General features: G+C 63.0%; 1 protein-coding gene across 1 annotated transcript in view; it reads left to right on the top strand.

Moving 5' to 3' along the window:
* Window positions 1-17,403, top strand: part of TSNARE1 (t-SNARE domain containing 1) — a 90,447-nt gene that overhangs the window by 60,625 nt on the left and 12,419 nt on the right. Inside the window, 3 exon segments of the mRNA XM_045078200.1 lie at window positions 1,817-1,891; window positions 2,321-2,380; window positions 11,325-11,483. Coding sequence (XP_044934135.1) covers window positions 1,817-1,891; window positions 2,321-2,380; window positions 11,325-11,483 — 294 coding nt within the window.

Below are 17,403 nucleotides of genomic sequence, written 5' to 3'. Positions count from 1 at the left end.
TAAAATGAGCGCATTCTCCTTACGAGAGTTTAAGTCAGCCTCTCACAGAAACGGAGGCCCAGAGACAAAGGGCGAGCTGGGCTTCGGTACCAGAGGCACGTTTAGGGAGCGAGGGTCCACTGTCCTTGACGGGGTGGGCAGCATGTGCCGGCCATCTCTGGCTACAGGGCCTGCGGCGCTCTGCTCAGCCCAACTTAGGCACGGCCCCCAGTGGTTCGGGACGACACGCCAGGGCCTGGTCATGGATGCTGCTGGAAATCGTGGTGGCTCCCCACACCAGCGTCCACACTGCTCGGCGGGGTCAGTGCAGGCGTGCCGGCTTCTCGCGCGTGGCCGTGCTCCTTGCTCTTGGGCTCCGTGGGGGCTCTCTGGAACTCTCCACACCACACTCGTTCTAGAGCGCGTGTCAGGCACGTCCCGCCGGCGGCCCTGTGCACATTGTTCACGCTGGGGACTCCTGGCCATCCTGCCTGTGGGCGTCCTGCCGTGGGTGTCCTGCCGTGGGTGTCCTCAGGCCTTTTATCTGGAGGAACGCTGAGGCCCGGAGAGTGTCCTATGCCAAGCATCTGCTCCGGGCAGGGGTCTCGGCTAGATGGCCGCTCTGGTTTCTCTGGGTCCACAGTCCACATTGTCACCTGTGTGCACCACGAAGGCTGAGACCCCAAGCTTGAGTTCCTGGCAGGTGGGGGGATCACCTTTAGCCTAATGTGTCCTTTTGTCTGTCCGCCTGCCCACGGGGCCACCCACCTGCCCAACCATCACCCATCTAAGAACCCAGCAAACACTGATTGCCTACTGTGTGCCAGATGCTGGGGAAGGACATGGATGAGGCTCTCATGGTTCTGTGGTCAGACAGCCTGGCTGGGAGGGGCTGGCGTTGCTCCCTGTTTCCTCGGAAGAAAGGCTGTGCCCGTCATACAGGGCTGACGCCGGATTGCACAGCTGGAGACTACTGAGGAGTCTGTGGGCTCTTGGCTCCGTCCTGGGGCACCCTGTATGTGCCCCTCAAAAGAGTCTGCCTGGACAGTAAAACGGGCTCCTCAGACCTACAGTCTGGCAGGGACCATGTTGAGTCCCTCTGAAAAGTGCCCATCGGAAAGCTGGGGCCCCCAAACCATGGCCAGCTTACTCTCCTGCGTGGGCGCCCATGCTGCGTGGCGGTGGTGGCAGGGCGGGCGCCAAGCTTAGGGCCGGGGTCTGGTTGGAGGTGGAGAGGAGCCCCCTGCAAGGGTAGCTGTCTGTGACTTGGGATTCAGGGTCTGCCTTTCTTGGGGCTTATGGGGCAGGAGGGGCCAGGAGTCCCCGTCATGGTCCTCGTGCAAGGCCACAGGGCTTTGGCTTGTCTTTGTGTGGCCGGTGCGGTGTGGAGACACAGGAGCGTTGAGTCCCAGCGGCCTGCTGGTGCTCACACTACCCCAAGCAGGCAGCCCTGGGTTTCCTGGTTTGCTCGTTCGTCCCCTTGCGTGGCAGGTCTGTGCCCGGTGTGATCTGGGGCACCGGGGTGCGTTGGCGAGCAAGACGTGCAGGCTGGGGCAGTGCGCTGCAGAGTGCCTGGCGGTAGGAGGAAGGTTTGAGCGTGGTTTCGACCCTGGGGGTGAGACCCAGCCTGGTGCTGGATTGGCCGTACGGCCCCGGAGTCAGCGGCTTGGTGGCCTGACTCCACCCCCATGTGGCCATGACTAGGGGAGGAGGGGGCGTTCCCTGGGGGCTGGGGAGGATGGCGAGTGTGGGGGACTGGAGCGCCCCAGGGACGGGGGAGGCCATGGGGCGGGACGGGGCCTCGGCTGTCTCCACAGCCCACCTTCTCTCTTTGCAGCAGGAGTGCCTCCAGCTGGACCGTCTGAAGACGCAGCTGTCCGAGGCCGTGCAGCGCTACGGCGGGGTGCAGCAGGTGCGGCTGCCCAGGACGGCGTGTGGGCCAGCTGGGGCGCCTCGGGCCCTGTGGTTCCCTCGCCGACTGTCTCACCCCTGGGTTGGTCTGGGTTGGCCTGGTGGGGGTCCTGTCCTCGAGAGCAGAGGGTGGGCTGGGCCTGTGGACGGCCGCCCATCGCCAGTTGCCGCAGGCTCAGGGCATGTGCTGGAGGGAGACTCACCTGTGGGTGCTGCTCAGGGGCCTCTGGCGGCGGGGGAGAGCGGGCACCCCCGGTCTGACAGGTGAGGACACAGAGACCCAGGGCTTCCATGGGGGGAGGGGGCCGACGTGCCCCGGAGCTGAAGGTGGCCTCTGCTGCCAGGCCTTGTCCACGGCCTTGGGCTTACCCGACCCCTCCTTCCCTGCTCCCCACCTTCTGTTCTTCTGTCTCCCTCCATTCTTCCACAGAAAACCGCCGAGAAGTCCCGAGCCCTGCTTCCCACGGCGCAGCAGGTCAGCGAGCAGCAGGTAGGTGCCGAGTGACTGCTGTGGTCCGGGCGTGAGGTGACGATGACACGGCGCCCGGGACCCTTTGTGCCTGTGGGGGAGTGGGACGCACGGAGGGCCCCATCCAAGGGGGTCTTACTCGATGAAGGACTTTCCCCCAAACCGGCATTTGGACCTTCGCTCCCCAGCATGGGCCAAGACAGTCCTGAGTGCAGACAGTTTCGCGTGCCCCATGGACTGACTTGGACCTGACTGGCCCTCCTGGGAGCAGAAAGTGATAGAAACGGTGGGGCCGCGAGCACGCCCGGACTCCTGCACGAGCAGGGCAGAGAGGGGCGGAGACAGCGTCCGGCGGTGCAACAGCGGAGGGTTTCCAGGGCTGTCCGGGCAGCTCAGGCCACAGCTCGAAGACCTCTGTTACCAGCTCACCTTGTAATACAATTTTGAAAACCAAAGACAAAAAGGCCTAAAAGCAGATTAAAACCCAAGAGGAGAAGTCACGTCATTTTTCAAGGAGTGAGGAGACTCACACCTGGCGTCTGAGGTGGGCCCGTGGGCGCCGGACGGCAACCTGGAGGCGTCTTTAAAACACTGAGAGGGCGCTGCTCCCGTGGCGTCCTCCGCCTGCTGAAAACGCTTTTCAGAAGTGAGGCTGGATGGAAAACATTGTTAGAGAAGCGTAAAGCGAGGGAACTCTGACGGGAGCGCGGGAAGGGGCTGCGCCCCGGAAACGCCGATGTGCGGACACGTCTGACTTCAGGTGGCCGTTGAGTGCTGCTCCCGCCCTGTGGGGCCTGGATGCCGGGGCGGGTCCGAGAACCCGGCCGGCGGAAGCTCAGGAGTGAGCCGCGTGCGAGCCTGCCGCATCCTCGGGAGGTGACGGGAGCCGCGGGGCATCTCATCTCGTGCAGGGGACACTGAGGGACGACACGAGATTGTCAGTTACACAGTAAGCTAATGCATACGCGAAAGAATAAATCAAACCTGACTAATTTAAAAGAAAGCCCCCTTCCCTCCCCGCAAAATAAAAGGAAAAATGGAAGGACAGAAAACAGAAAACAAGTTGTAAGAGGCAGATTTATACCAGATTGTTTGTGACTCCATGAGCACGGCCTGACCCCTCCGACGGAAAGGCACAGACCGTCAGACTTGGTTAAATAGAAATCCAGAAATGTGACGGGAGTTAGAGGTTGGACAGAGACACGCCGTGAAGCCAGCCCCGAGGAAGATTGGTGCCCACGGCCGAGCCAGAGCACGCAAGTCCGCGGGGAGGCCGTCCCCGGCTCACAGGACAGTGTGATTGTCTGGACACGAGATGCAGGGCTGCCTGCGTGCTGACCACGGAGCCTCAGAAGACGCGGGACAAAACCGACGGTGATAAAAGGAGAAACGGCAAATCCGCGGCCGGAGACGGGGACACACCCGTGGAGATGGCGGAGGAAGGAACGGGAAAGTGCGGGAGCGTCCGAGAGACTCGGCCTGGTGAACGCGCTCCTGCCGGACAGCGGCTCGCGGCGCGGTTCGCGGCCACGGGAGAGCAGGCGTCCCCGCCGGGGTGCGGTGCGCGTCAGACTCGGACGCCGGCCTCCGCGGGCTCCGGGGGTGGGTGCGACCCCCAGCAAGTTCTCGGGTCAGCGCAGTTCAGCTCCCACTTGGTACCAAAGAGGCAGTTTCCCAGCGTGGGAGTGAGAAGATTCGAAGGAACCCGCGAACCGGAGAAGAAATCGCAGTGGAGACCGTTGCCCTCGTGACGGGAACAGCAGAGAAGGGGCACACCCGGACTTGGGGTGCGGCTGGAGGAGAGCTCTGGGTGCCTCCCTCTGGAGAAGAAGCTGAAAATCGCGAGGTCGGTCTCAGTCTCAAGAAGCTGGAAAAGCAGCACCAAACTGAATTCTGAGAAAATACACTGGAAGAAGCAGAAATCCATGAAATAGAAAATTGATGCATATTGTTCAGCTCCAGCAGAGCTGGAGTTTGTTTTGTTTAGAAGGATTAATAGTGAATCCCAGAACATCAGTCATGAAGCAGAGCATACAAATTACGGGCATCAGGAGTGACAAAAGCTAGATCGGGGACCCCACGCACTCGGCCGATAGAGGTTTGAAGATGCCGTGACACGACTTTATGTCAATAAACTTGCTGCTCAGGCGGGACACCTAAATTATTATTTTGTTTTTTAAGAAAAAAATGTAAGTTACCAAGACCTACCGAAAGTCTGGAAAGTCCGGTATTTGTTACAGAAATGAAATAAACAGTTCTGCAATTTCCATTGTTAAAATGCTACCAAGAAAATTCAAGACCTCAGTGATTTTATTGGTGAGTTTTTCCAGATGTTTGAGGAATAAACATTACTAGTTCTCATAGACTCTTAAGTAAAATTAAGAGGCGGACACGTGTCTCCTAGCTTGGCGAGGCAGCGAGCTGTGTTACCGGATTCCTACGACGGCGTCACAAAACGGAAGGGAACGTTCTCTCAGGAGCATAAGAGCAAAGACCCTAACCACACCACCAGCGGGCGTGATCTGACAGTATGTAAAAGGGTGATACCATGGTCCTAAAGCGGGCCTTACTCTGGGGCGTGGAGCTGGTTTATTTTCGGGAATAACCCACATAGGCCGCCATGTCCTTGGAGCAAGACCGCGGTGGGGAGGGATGAGTCCTTGGTGAGCGTGTGCACCCCTGCGGGTGGGGGCAGAGCTCTCAGTGGGCTGGGGACGGAAGAGCCTTTAATCTCACGGTGGGCGGCTTCCAAAGCCCTGCGGTTAGTGCCACACGGGCTGCTGAGACATGAAAAGCGTCCCTCCTGAGACCGAGGGCAAGACACAGAGTCTGGTCCTGTTCTGTCCCCCCCCCCCCCAACCTGGAGAGTGTGTCCGCTGCACTGAGACGTGAAGCAGAAGCGACAGGTGTAAGAGGAACCGGGGAGGAAGCAGGCCCCGCAGAGACAGCGCGACTGTGTTGCTGGAAAAGGTGAGCGAGCCTGCGCTGAAATGAGCTGAGAAGCGACGGAGACAGGGTCTGTGTCTGAGGGGACACCGTGCCAGCAGCACAGCACACGAAGAAATATGAACAGTGGCCTCACTTGTGAGAGCTCCGCGCCCGGGAGAGGTCTTCCCCAGCTGTTGGAGCAAGGGTGCTGCCATGCGGTAGGGAATGGAGGTCGGTTTGGGGTTCGATGCCGGGCTGCTGGGGTTTTGAGCCGGGAAAAGGGATCCTGTTGGGCAACAGGCAAGTCCACGTCCAGACACCCCTGGCCTTGCATCTTGGTATTGCCTGTGCAGAGAAGAGCCTGCAGGGTCAGCCTCCGCGGTGGGTGTGGTCCCCTGCAGCTAGCAGGCCCCTCCTGACCGTTGACCGGCTTGCACGCATCCCCATGTGGCCGCAGAGGGACCCCGTCTCCCCCCCAACCCCCGCAGGGGACAGACGCAGCAGTGGGCTTGGCCAGGTGCCACAGGATGCACGTGCTTTCACAGAACAAAAGAGTCTGCATCGCCTCCGAAACAGGGAAAGACGTTGTCTCACGAGCCAGCAAGTGCAGCACAGCTGGGAAGGCTCTGTCTCTTGGTGGGGAAGTGCTCCAGGCCGTGGTCCGTTCTTATGTGGCTGAGAGGGGCCGGGAGGGCACAGGCACAAGGCTGCCTTTGCCAGCAGATCCTTTCCCGAAACCCGCCCCCCCGTGTGCAAGAAGGATTTGAGTTAGAACATGGATCTCCGTGTGAGAGAGAAAGCAGTGACGCTTCTAGAAGACACCATGGGAGTCTGTCTGCACGTCTTCATGGTGAGCGAACATTTCTTGCACAGATGAGAAGGTACCACGTATAGAGCAGATTAACTTGACGTCCTTAAATCAACATACCCTTCAGTGCAAGAGACAGTGTTCACGTATGTGTGTTTGGGAAGCCCTGATGTCCGTAATATATGAAGATCTCTGAGAAATCAATAAGAAAGGGGCAGACAACCCATTTCAAAATCATGGAAGGGTAGAATCCTTAGGCATGTCACAAAAGGGGACATCGACGTGGCCGGTAGCGCACAGACGTGTCACAAAAGGGGACGTCCACATGGTCAGAGTGCACGGATGTGTGCTCAGTGGGCGTCCTCAGAAGCGGGCCGAGGGAGCCCATGGAGCTCAATCCCGGCCCCTCCCCTCACACCCACCAACGCACTCACATGGTCAGCCTCGCAAGGGCCGGGAGGCTGTGCCGTCGGAGGCGTACAGATGCTGCCCCTCTGGACCCTGAAATGCTTCCTGGGTTCACGCCTTCTTTTTCCTGTGACCTTGCAGTCCTCCCCCAAGTGCACAGCCCGTGGCGAGGCACCTGTGTGTTCTCCCGAAGTCACGCTGAAGGCGTCTCATAGTGCTGGGAAGACAGCCAGCCCACGGGGCAGCGGCCAGATCCCTCGTGCTGGATTCCCGCATGGAGGCTGTAGCGCCAGGAAAAGCCAGCTGTCGCCAGTGGGGCCCGCCGTGTGATCTCAGAGTGTCGAGCCAGAGAAGCCCGAAACCAGAGCAGAGGGAGGTCAAAGCCAGGCCACGGGGATGGGCACGTTAGAAGCTAGAACGCATCTAGTCCTTGGTCGGAGGCAGCGTGATGGCCAGGGGCTGGAGGGGCATGGCAGGGTCCTGGCGAGGTTCCGTGTCCTGCCCGAGGACTTTCTCCTGAAAGAATTCAGACTGTGCATGATGTCCGTGATATCTGAAGATCAGACGGGGTCTGATTTCGGGACTGCAGATGTGCTGTCTTTCGGCCACATTCTTTTTAGAAAAGGAAGAGAACGGTCAGGTTCTGAGAAAGGACGAGAGATGAGATTATCTCCAGGAATTCTGCAAACCGCGAACAGGGAGAGGACACACTCTCCTCTTTAACACGGGCGTGGCTGCGACCCTGATCTCGCAGACTCTGGGGCGCCGTCTGCAGGCCCCGTGGTCCTGGCCGGAGTGAGGGGTGCCCACCGGCCGCCTTCTCCCGTCTGAGCCAAGTGCTGGCTGCAGGTCAGCCGACTGGCATCCGCTCTCCGGGTCGGGTCCACGGTCCATCTCAGACCTGGTCAAGCAGAGCCAGTGGGGGCGCTGGGTGTGTCTGGGCTGGCTCCTGGCCCTCGCTGGGGACGGTCCACGGTCTGTGCTGCCGTCAGCCGGCTTGGCGCACGTTTCCGCCAGAGCACCGTGTGTTGGCTGGAAATCCTCTCGTGCTTGCACAGGGCGGGTGCCCCTGGCCTCTGGGCCCCAGTGCCGCTATGTCGGGTGGGTGTCGGGGGGAAGGATTGCCGTGGTCGCGCCAGTTCTGACATTCTGGGCTTTGACGCATCTCCAGGCACTTCCACCTGCTAACAAACGGCGTCATTTATTGCTTGGGGAAATGGATGGCCAGCCTTGGGCCGCTGAACAAAAGCAGTTTTCTCAAGCCTGTGACTGGCTCACGCCCTGACCCCTGCCCTCCCATCAGGGTCATGGACGTTCCTGCGCAGAGCCCGGGGTCGGAGTGCGCGGGAAAGGGGCCCCTTTCCCAGAGTCCCCGAGAACCCAGGGAGCCTGTGTGCCTCCGCCCGCCTGGCTCTTCTCACGGGAAAGCGCTCTCAGCGCCGCGGCCCAGCGGTCACGTTGGTTTGTGCATTTCTTCCGCACAGAGTGGGACCCAAACCATCGGCCTTGGAGGGAGGAGAAAGCCGTCTTTGTTGGCGGCCTCTTGTGCTGGAAAACCATCACAGGGCTGTCTCCTCCACACCGGCCCCAGCGCCTTGCCAGCAAATCCCTAATCCCCAAACGGGGCCTTTGTGAGGAGAATAAAGGGGCGCTTTCTGGTGCTCTCGGGAGATCAGGTGTCCCAGCCATTTCTTGCTGCCCTGCCTTCTGTCTTGCTGTGCGCTGCTGGGGGAGGGGCGGGGCGGGCCATACCTGTGCAGGTGAGGACATGCAGGCCCCTCTGTCCCCAGCTTGCCGGGCTGCCTCCGCGGGCTGCATCCAGGGAAGGTGGCTGTGGTATCAGGCACATCTGAGTGCTTCTGCCTGTCGGTCTGTAGGCATCATGGTGGTTTTTCCAGCCCCTTCTCCCAGGGTACGTGTTTGCAGGGAGCCTTCCTCTATCTTGGGCCCCGGGTGCACAGATGAGGGGCCCTCGGGGACTGTTGGGCAGACCGGGGAGGCTTTCCGAACGCCGTGCCCAGGCGGCATTCCCACTGGAGCCGATGGGCCGGGCCAGGCCCCTGGGAGAGGTGGCCCTCACACCCCTCTCTGGGGGCAGCACGGTCCCTCGGCATCCCCTCTGGCTTCTGCTGATGCGTCATCTTCACGTGCACCTGCTGACACAGCGAGGTGGTTCCTCCTCTTGCTCCTTTCCCTGACTCTGCGCGAGGGTGCCGGGGGCAGAGGGAGGCCGGGAACCTGCCAGGTGGCACAGCCAGCGTGCGCCCTGGCCCTTGCCGCCTGGGCCGGGGTGTGAGTGAGTGCTCAGCAAGGCGACCTCCACTCGGTCCCTTTTGGCGTGAGCGAGGGTGCCCGGCAGTGCCCAGAAGGGACGCGGGACGGGTCTGGCCGGTGGCACAGAGGTGTGCTAAGCACCTGGGGCTCTGGGGCGCTTGTCCCCAGGACACTGAGGCCCCGAGCCTGCTGTGCTGGGCCGGAAGCCATGGCTCGGCTCTGTGCCCGCCCCCTGCTGCCGCCCGCCCACAGCGGGAAGGGGAGGCGGTAATTGCCACCTTGGACCGTAGCGCTTGTCAACAGATTTTGTAGATCTTTTATTTTATGTTCATTTCTCCACGTATTTATTTCTGTAAAGGCCTCTGCCGACTCTGGGGGAAGAGGTTCTGCCCGCCGTAGCGTGGGGTGGGGGGCAGAACGTTGGCTTTGGAAGCAGAGCTGGGTTAGTGGGGGCCTCTCTGTGCCCCTGGGGCACCCGCACCGCCCCCTCTTTACCCCAGTGTGAGCATGCCTGCCTTGCAGGTCGTGAGCCCCACTGGAGAGAGGAGCGCTGGCCTCCTGCCTTGTCCCTGCCGTGGCTCCCGGGGCTGGCCCTCGCATGGGCACAGGGCCTTCTGCAGGCCTTTGTCCAAACTGGGCTGAATTCGTTGTCTTTGTGACATGTTGGTTTCTGTGCCCGGCCAAGCCTGTTGGTACGCGGGGCTCTCGCCGTCCGCTGGCTGTACCCCGGGGCTGGCGCAGGGTGGGCCAGGGGGGCCGGGAGGGTGTGGGGGGGGTGGTGCTCTCCCGGCTGCCGAGGCCCTCTGACGGCTGCCTGGCGGGGGCCCCATGCTGGCCCCTGCCCTGGCCAGCGCCCTTCCCTGTGGCCCCGAGAGGCATAGGGGCGGGGTGGGAAGCTGGTCTTGTCACGAAGGGAAGAGAGTGGACAGGCCGGTGGTCGTCTCCAGAGCCTCCTTTCGGACTGCCCAGTGCGGAGTGTCCTAGAGACACGGAGCCTGCAGAGGGGGGCTCCGTGAGGGAGCGGAGGGCCAGTCCCGCATTTCAGTCCAGGCCCATTGCCCGGACGCGCCGAGGGGGCTCGACCAGGGTTCGGGCTGGCATTGGGAGACCGGGGGCGAGCTGTACCCTGCCCTCTGTCCCTGTGCCAGCATGGTCTCTGGACAGGGGAAGGGTGTTGTGCTCAGAGCCAGCACCTGGGGCGGGAGTGAGGGCAGGAGAGTTGCCGAGGAGGCCCGGGTGCAGCTCGGGGGACAGGGTCAGCTGGGGAGGAAGCTGCTCCAACCGGGGGGCCGGGGCCACCCCTCCCACACCCCTGGTCTCAGGTGCACCGTCCTTGTGGCTTCTTGCCCCGGGGCTCCTCTGTGTTGGAGCTGAAGCCCCAGTTTCACATCCTGCCTGTTCTGGGTTCCTTGGCCTCTTGGCCTCAATGTCCTTATCTGTAAAATGGGCTCAGGGCTCTTTGCAGGGCGGTCAGAGGTGTCAGAGACAGCTGGTGGGAGGCACGGAGCCTGGGGTCTTCTGCTGGCTCAGCGCATCCTGCAGCCATCCGTGATGCCGATCCCCGTCTCTCACAGACGCACACACACTCACACATGTACACACGTGTAGCTACACACCCACACACACCCAGCCCCCATGTAAAGCCGAGCTCAGCTGACCTGGGGGTGGGGAGCGGCTGTGAGCGGGCTTTGGCTTTCTGATGGGGGAGGAGGGGCAGAGGTGGGCATGGCGGTCGTCTTTGCTGTTGCACGTTTTCCGTGGGAAGCCACGGCTCCAGAGTGAGACCCGGGCCCGCCCGCCCCCCTCAGCCCTGTGGGGTGCGCAGCGCGGAGACGGCTCCCCACAGGCAGCCCTGCACATCCACTTACTTGTACTCGGAGTCCTATCAGAGAGCAGATCGTTAATTGAAGGAAAAAGCCACATTTTATTGAATTCCAAGATCAGGTAAATTAAAGCAGTCAACACAGAACGGAAAGACATGAAAGGCCCCTGGCACCCCTCCCCCGGGTCCAGTCTCCGTGAAGGTGTGTGCGGGACGCACCGTCCCCCGTGGCGTGCGTGCCCTGCTGTGTGGGTGGCCACATCTCCGTTTCCACAGCCCCTGCCTGGTGGCTAGACCCTGACCGTGACCTGCGGCCACCCCCAGAGTGGACTTGCGGTGGGCTCACAGCCCTGTAAGAAGCTGCGTTTGTGTCCATGTGTGAGGGGGCATTTCTCGGGTGTCACAGCAGCTGGGGACACGAGGAGTCTGAACTCCAGCAGGGCTGTGGTGGGGAGCAGGGGGCTGCTGAGTGCGTCTGGTGGCCAGAACTGGGGTGGCCCGAAGTGGGCTCGGGACGTCTGTTGGACCCTGGTCCCTGTAGTGGCCCTATGTGGCAAGGCCCCGTGGCTGTGGGTCCTCTCCCCTCCGAGAGTGCGGGCTGGGGACTCTGCAGATCCCTGGAGGCCCCGGTGCCCAAAGCCGTGAGCCCGGGAAGCAGCTGTGGCCTCAGCCTGGTGGGCAGTCCGGCGCACCCGCGCTAACTGGTCTGTCTCTGTTGCCGGCAGAGTTCCCGGGCCCCTTTTGCTGAACTGCCTGATGATGAAAAGATCTTTAACGGGACTGATGGCATGTGGCAGGGCCAGGAGCAGGCGCTACTTCCGGAGATCCTGGAGGAGGACCTGGAGGCCATCCGGCTGCGCGAGGAAGCCGTCCTGCGGATTGAGGTGAGGACCGGCCTGCAGAGTGTGCGTGGGCAGCGGGACTGTGTGAGTGACCGTGCCACTGGCCTCTTGTCCCGGGTGCTGGAAGTGCATCGGGAGCGCAGCAGGGACGCTGGCTCCGCGGACAGTGGGGCTGACCCCCCAAGCCCCCACGTGCAGATGTGGGTGCGTTCTCTGTCCCCCGCCGGCCTCCGTCTCTTCCTCTGCCTGGGACGTTGGAGCTGCTTCCAGAGGCTCCGTTTCTGGATGCATATTCTCTGAAAGTAGCTTCTTCTAGAAAAACGAGAACCTGGGCAAGTTGGTAAACTGAGTCAGTGGCACAGAACTTGTGGCTGTGTTTGCTGTCCACCGTGGGAGAAGGAAGATGCCCCCCAGGGAGGCGGAGCTCAGCCCGCTTACTTCTGGGGCCCTCTCCCCACTTCAGCCGCTGCCTCCATGAGGACCCATCCCTTCACACTGTCCTGCTTCCCGGAGGGGAAAGTCCACCGGCTTGTGGCCCGGGCAGGAGGTGGCACGGGGACACGGGGCTCCGCTCTGCTGAGACATCCAGAGAAGGACCAAGCACACACACACGGGGAGCCCTGTCTGCTGGCACAGCAAGACCGGCTTTCCACCAGCAGCTGAGTGAGGGATCCGAGCACGATTGCCCCTGAAGACACGGGGTGCTGGGGTCCTGAGAGGCGGGGAGACTTACTTGGCTCCTCTTTGGCTCGAGAACTCCGGTCCCTGTAGGAAGGGCCCAGCAGCCCCTCTGGCGCACTGTCTGTGGGTAGTGGGGAGAAGGGGCAGAGGTTGGGAGGCTGGGCAGCCGGGTGAGGGCGGGGGGCCATGCTGTGCTTGAGGAAGGGGTCTTGTCCGGGTGCTGGAAGCTGAGGGCAGGGCCCTGGGCATAAGGACATGGGCGGGGTGAGGGCTGGCCCTGGGAGAGGCCAGGACCCCCTGAGCAGGTGAGCACCCACCTCTGAGAGCAAACATGAAGCGGGGACCTCCAGGCTGGGGTTCTGAGGAGCCCCTGTGTGAGTAGGGTACCTCCTGCACTGGGCAGCCCAGGCCTGTGCCCTGCTCTAGTTCTCTGTATGGTCACTAGGCAGAGGGGGGGTTTTACCAGGGCTGATCAGCCCACCTTAGCTGAGTGGGAGGGGCCTGGGGCCCGGGCCCCCCAGGACCTGGGGTAGTGTGGGAGTTGCCTGAATTCAGCCAGTCCCTTTGTGGCCCTCAGAGCCCCGGGGTGGTCAGCAGGGGGGACCACTGTGGCTAGGCTTGCGGGAGCTAGGGTCTCCACGTGTGGCACAAGGGGCCGTGGACGCATGGCCAGCCCTTGTCTGTGGGTCTGTCTCCCAGACGGCACTGCTGGCCCTGGTGACGGAGGCTCGCAGAGCATACAGGGAGGGAGGGGCCCACAGTGCTCTCCGGGACAGGCTGGACCCCAGGGTACAGGTGGGCTGCCCCAGGCCCCCACAGGGCTGGCCCAAAGCCCAGCTGCTCAGGGTCTGCGGGGCCGTCTGTCCAGAGCTACAGAGGACAGCAGAGAGGTGTGGCTGCCTCTTGGGGATGACTGTGGGCGGCTCACACGGCCTCCCCGTGCCACCGAGCGGGCTGCTTACCACCGGCGCGGCCTGCCTCACCTCCTTCCGTCCGTCCCTGTCAGTTCTGCGCCTCCCCTTCCTCTGGCTGCTGCAGTGCTGTCTGTCCGCCGGAGCCGGGCCCCCACGCGGGTGTCTGTGCCCGTGCCCAAACCCCGGGCCGCAGAGCTGGATGCACCGTCCCTCGCTTCCGTCCTGCTCTGTGGCTCATGCTCTTCCCGCCCAGCCGCTGGGACCTGTGGACGGTGACTCTGCTCTGCCCCGGCCCGACCCGCCCCCCTCAGCCCGGCTCTACCCAGCTCAGCCCTGCCCCACCCCGCCCTGCTCTGTGGCCCCCCCACTCCTACTAACCCTCCACCCCCCAGGCGGCTTGGCCGCTTACAGGCTGCGTTGGCACAGCTGACCCCCGCCTGGCCTCAGCCATCCTCCGTTCTGATCCCTGGCTTCGTGGGCCTGGACGCTGCAGGCTTATCCCCCCTTCCCCAAGTGCTAGCAGAGTGGCCTAGGGCAGACCCAGGCCCCCCGTGGGTCTCAGCTTCCCTCCTGTGGGAAGTGCCGGGCCACTCCCATGAGGGCTGCCGGAGCGCGTGGAGGGTTGGGAGGAGGGCGGCAGGGCCACGCAGTGCGGCCCGCCTGAGACACCCCTGCCCTAGACGGGATCCCACACTATCTGCAGTTTGGGCTGGTGACTAGAGCTGGGAAGGAAGGCATCCGTGGGCAGGGGGAGCTCTGGGAATACCACCCGTGGAGAGCAATGCCTGGCAGCTGCCCCAGGGGCGACTGTGCTCCTGCAGAGGGGGCCGGGCCAGGCTCTCAGGCCACGTCACCCCCTTCCTGAAGGGGGAGGCCAACTCCTGGGGCCCACGGGGCCTGAGCCCTGGCTCGTCCTGGGCAAGGTGCATCTGGAGGGGCATGTCCAGCCATGGGCAGGAGTCAGAGGATGGGCCCCTCCGACGAGGAGTGCGGGGGGCTTGAGGCATGGCCCCCCTTCTGCCAGGCTAGTTCCGGGACTTTCTGGGGCTGCTTATTCTCACCTCTGATTTGGAAGCAGCTGGTCTCTGGACTGAGCCTAGGGTCCCTTCCTGACACTGGTCCTCAGTGGGCTGTGACCTGGGTGACCCCAAACCTCCCGTGGCCCTGAGGGGCTCGGTATCACGGCTTGCTGTAAAGCGGGAAGGGCCGCTTCCGTTCCACTCGGAGCGCAGGCTTTAACTGGGCGTGGGTGGGAGGAAGCAGGACCGCAGAGGCTCCCCATTAAGCTGCCTCCAGAGCTGCCGGCCCCCCAACACCGTGGGCTGGCTGGTGACTGGCGGTGGGCAGCTTTGCCCCCAGGCCTGTGTGCCGGCCCTTGGTGGTCTGTCCGTCCACCACAGCTGTGCTGGAGCCCCACCAGCGGCCGGCTCCTTCTTCTCTGTGGCCTCAGTGCCGCCTCCTGGGAGTCCGGCCTGTGGGGCTGAGGCCCCACTTCCCGTTCACATTGACCGTGGACCCTTGTCCTGTGCTCTCCCCAGCGGATTGCGCCCCGCAAGGCCGTGGCCGGTCTGGACAGAGCTGGCTCCGCAGGCCGCAGCTTCTCACATCCCTTTCAGCCTTAGGTCCCCTCTCTGAGCCCATTCCCTAGTGCTGGGGACCCCCTCCGAAAATGGGCTGTGGGCAGCTGCCTCTGAAAGCCTCGGCTGAGCCCCTTGTCCAGAAGAGCAGAAGGTATGTGTCCAGGGCCTTGTGCTCCAAGGCGGCAGGCCAGGAGGCCCCTCATTCCTTTCTCCTGGGAATGAGGCTGCCGGGGGAGGGCGGCTAGTCCGGTGTCCTCACAGCAGCGGCCAAGCCCACCCGTGGTCCAGCGTGGCCTGCCGCCACCAGGGCAGTCCTGGCACAAAGGGAAGTCTTGCTGCGGAGCCTGGGGGGCTGCTGTGGTGGTAGCCGGAAATTCCTCGTCCCCATGTAGGGAGGGGCCATCTGGCCTCTGTTAGCTCTTAATGGCAGAGGGGAAGTGGAGGTCTGGCCCAGGTTCGAGTCCTAGCCATGCCGCTGCCTGGCCATGAGAGCGCCTAGGGGTCTCCTGGGAGCTTCGGTTTCTCTGTAAGACGGGACTGTGGTCTTGGGAGTTGTTGAAAGGCTTAAGGGAACCCAAAGGACCTTTGTGAGCCCACAGGTGACCGTGCACCGCAGAGCTGGGCTGCCTCCAGGGGTCTCACTGGGCAGAGCCAGATCTGGCAGTGGGGGGTGGGGGTGAGCAGGGTGCAGCTCACAGCTGGCCCCCCAAGCCCCCCAGCCCCTACTCACCCCTCCCTGGGAGCTCCTGGAGGGCCGTGCCCTAGTTCACACCCTGCCGGGCCTGGGGAAGGTGTGAACTGACTAGGGGTTCACCCCAGCAGGAGGCTTGGGGGTGCTTCTGTGACCCAGCAGCAGGCAGCCCACAGCCTCACCTGGGCTCTGGTGGTCAAGGTGGTCACGGCGGTGCAGACGTGTGGGGTGCCGCTAGGAACAGCATGGCAGGTGGGTGGGGCCCCCCTGGCCGTCGGGCACCGACCCGGGAGCACACACACTTCCCTTGGTCCTTTCCGCCAGCTTCCCTGGCTCTCTGAACCCGCTGGCGCCTTCCTGCCCGCACCCTGTTCCTGTAGACACTCCAGCACCTTCCTCCTGCTCTGTACCTTCCAGTCTTGGTGCAGGTGTTGTCCGTCTGAAATTCTGGGCTCCCCTGTGCGTCGTTGAGCGTACCGCGTCACGGACCGTCTTGTGATTTTTCTCTGCGAGAACCGAGCCCGCGGTCGTCGCGGTGTCCTAACCACAGAGGACGCATGACATGATGACTGTCGTGCAGACAAATGGCTGGGTGGAGACGGATGGGGGGGGGGAGGGATGGATGGCCCGCGGGCAGCGGCGCGGGGGCCGGTGGAGGCGTGCGCGAGGTTTACGTGGCGGGCCTCCCGAGTAGGGCTGGGACTTATCGAGGAGGCTCCGTTGCCTGTTTATACGCTGCTTTATCAGCCCTCACAGCAGCCCTGCGAGAGGGAGCGCTCCTGTGTTCCAATTTTATCCGAGACGATGCGGAGGCTGAGAGAAGCCGCATCACTTGGCCCGGTGCAGCACCAGTGTGGCAGGGCGGGGCCTCGAGCCTGGGCTGCGTGACTCAGGCGCAGGGTGTGCTGGTGGCAGCACGGTCCGATCCCCGCCCCTCTGTTGGCCTCCCTGGGGCGGGGGAAGTGTGCAGGTGGTCCCCGAGGTGTGCAGGGCCCAGGGGCCGCTACCCAACTCTGGCTGAGACCCCGCCTTCTGTCTGAAGGGTGGGGCAGCCTGTCCCCTCCCAGGGCCGCGGAGGTCCAGCGGGATGGGCCGCGCCTCCAGCCAAGGCCAGCACCTAGCAAGCTTGCCGGGCTCGGGTCTGGCTAATGGAGCTGGGACTCGAGTCGCGTGTCCATCCACTCCTGTCCTGGGCAGCCCATCGGGCCTGACCGCCGGCTGTGCCCCAGGCTCCCCCTGCCGAGCCTCACCTGATCTCTCCTGTGCAGGCGGCGCTGCCCACTCCCTCTGGGGCGGCGTCACCTGACCCAGCCCAGGAACTGCTCTGTCGCCACTGCTACCTGGCAGGCCCAGGAGGGAGGGGGCTCAGGACGAGGGGCCTCTGCAGGGCAGAGCCCCGGGGTGCCCTCCTGGAGGTCGGCACGGTGCAACCGGAACGCAGGGGCGGGGGTTTGACGGGGCTGATGACTATGAATCCGTGAATAAATCAGTGAAACTGGGCGTTCCGCTACCTGGAACAGTCGTGCTCACAGGCTGGCAGTTGCCAAGATCCTAATTATAAGAAGAGCTGGTGTAATGGAAAAAGTGCTGCGGTGTTTTCTTGCTTCTCATTCCTGACGGCGAGGGAGCGCGCAGGTGCACTTGCACACGCGCCTCGCGGTTTTCCCGCGCCCCGTGCAAGGCTGTTACTCCGCGGTGCCAGGAGAAGAGGAGAAAGAAGATTCTGTGAGAGCTTTTAATGAGTTCTAGTTTTAGAAGCAATCAGGAAAATAATTGCATGATTTAAACGTTTACTAAGTGAAGGTGTTTTGCGTTTTTCCATGTCGCCCACTCTCCCACTCTCCTGGGCCGCCGCTGGCGCCGCCTGCCGTCCCTGGAGGGCGCCCTCCTGGGGCAGCTCTGGGGGACTTCTGGGCCCCCAGTGCGGGCCCACCACCCCTCAGGCCCGTGACCAGCCTGGCTCCGAGCCCCCGACCCCAGAACGAGGACCGAGCTTCTGCTGGAATGTGGCTCCTACCGGAGGCTCCAGGCCCACATGTTTGGCGTATCCTCCAGGGGAGCCCAGGAGTTGGGTCCCACTTGCCCTTGGCCTCCAG

This window comes from Mustela putorius, unplaced genomic scaffold, assembly GCF_011764305.1.
Source record: "Mustela putorius furo isolate JIRA1106 unplaced genomic scaffold, ASM1176430v1.1 tig00000228_pilon_pilon_pilon, whole genome shotgun sequence".
NCBI classification, from domain to species: domain Eukaryota; kingdom Metazoa; phylum Chordata; class Mammalia; order Carnivora; family Mustelidae; genus Mustela; species Mustela putorius.
Note: the sequence above shows the minus strand (reverse complement) of the source record. Positions and strands in the feature narration are given on the sequence as shown.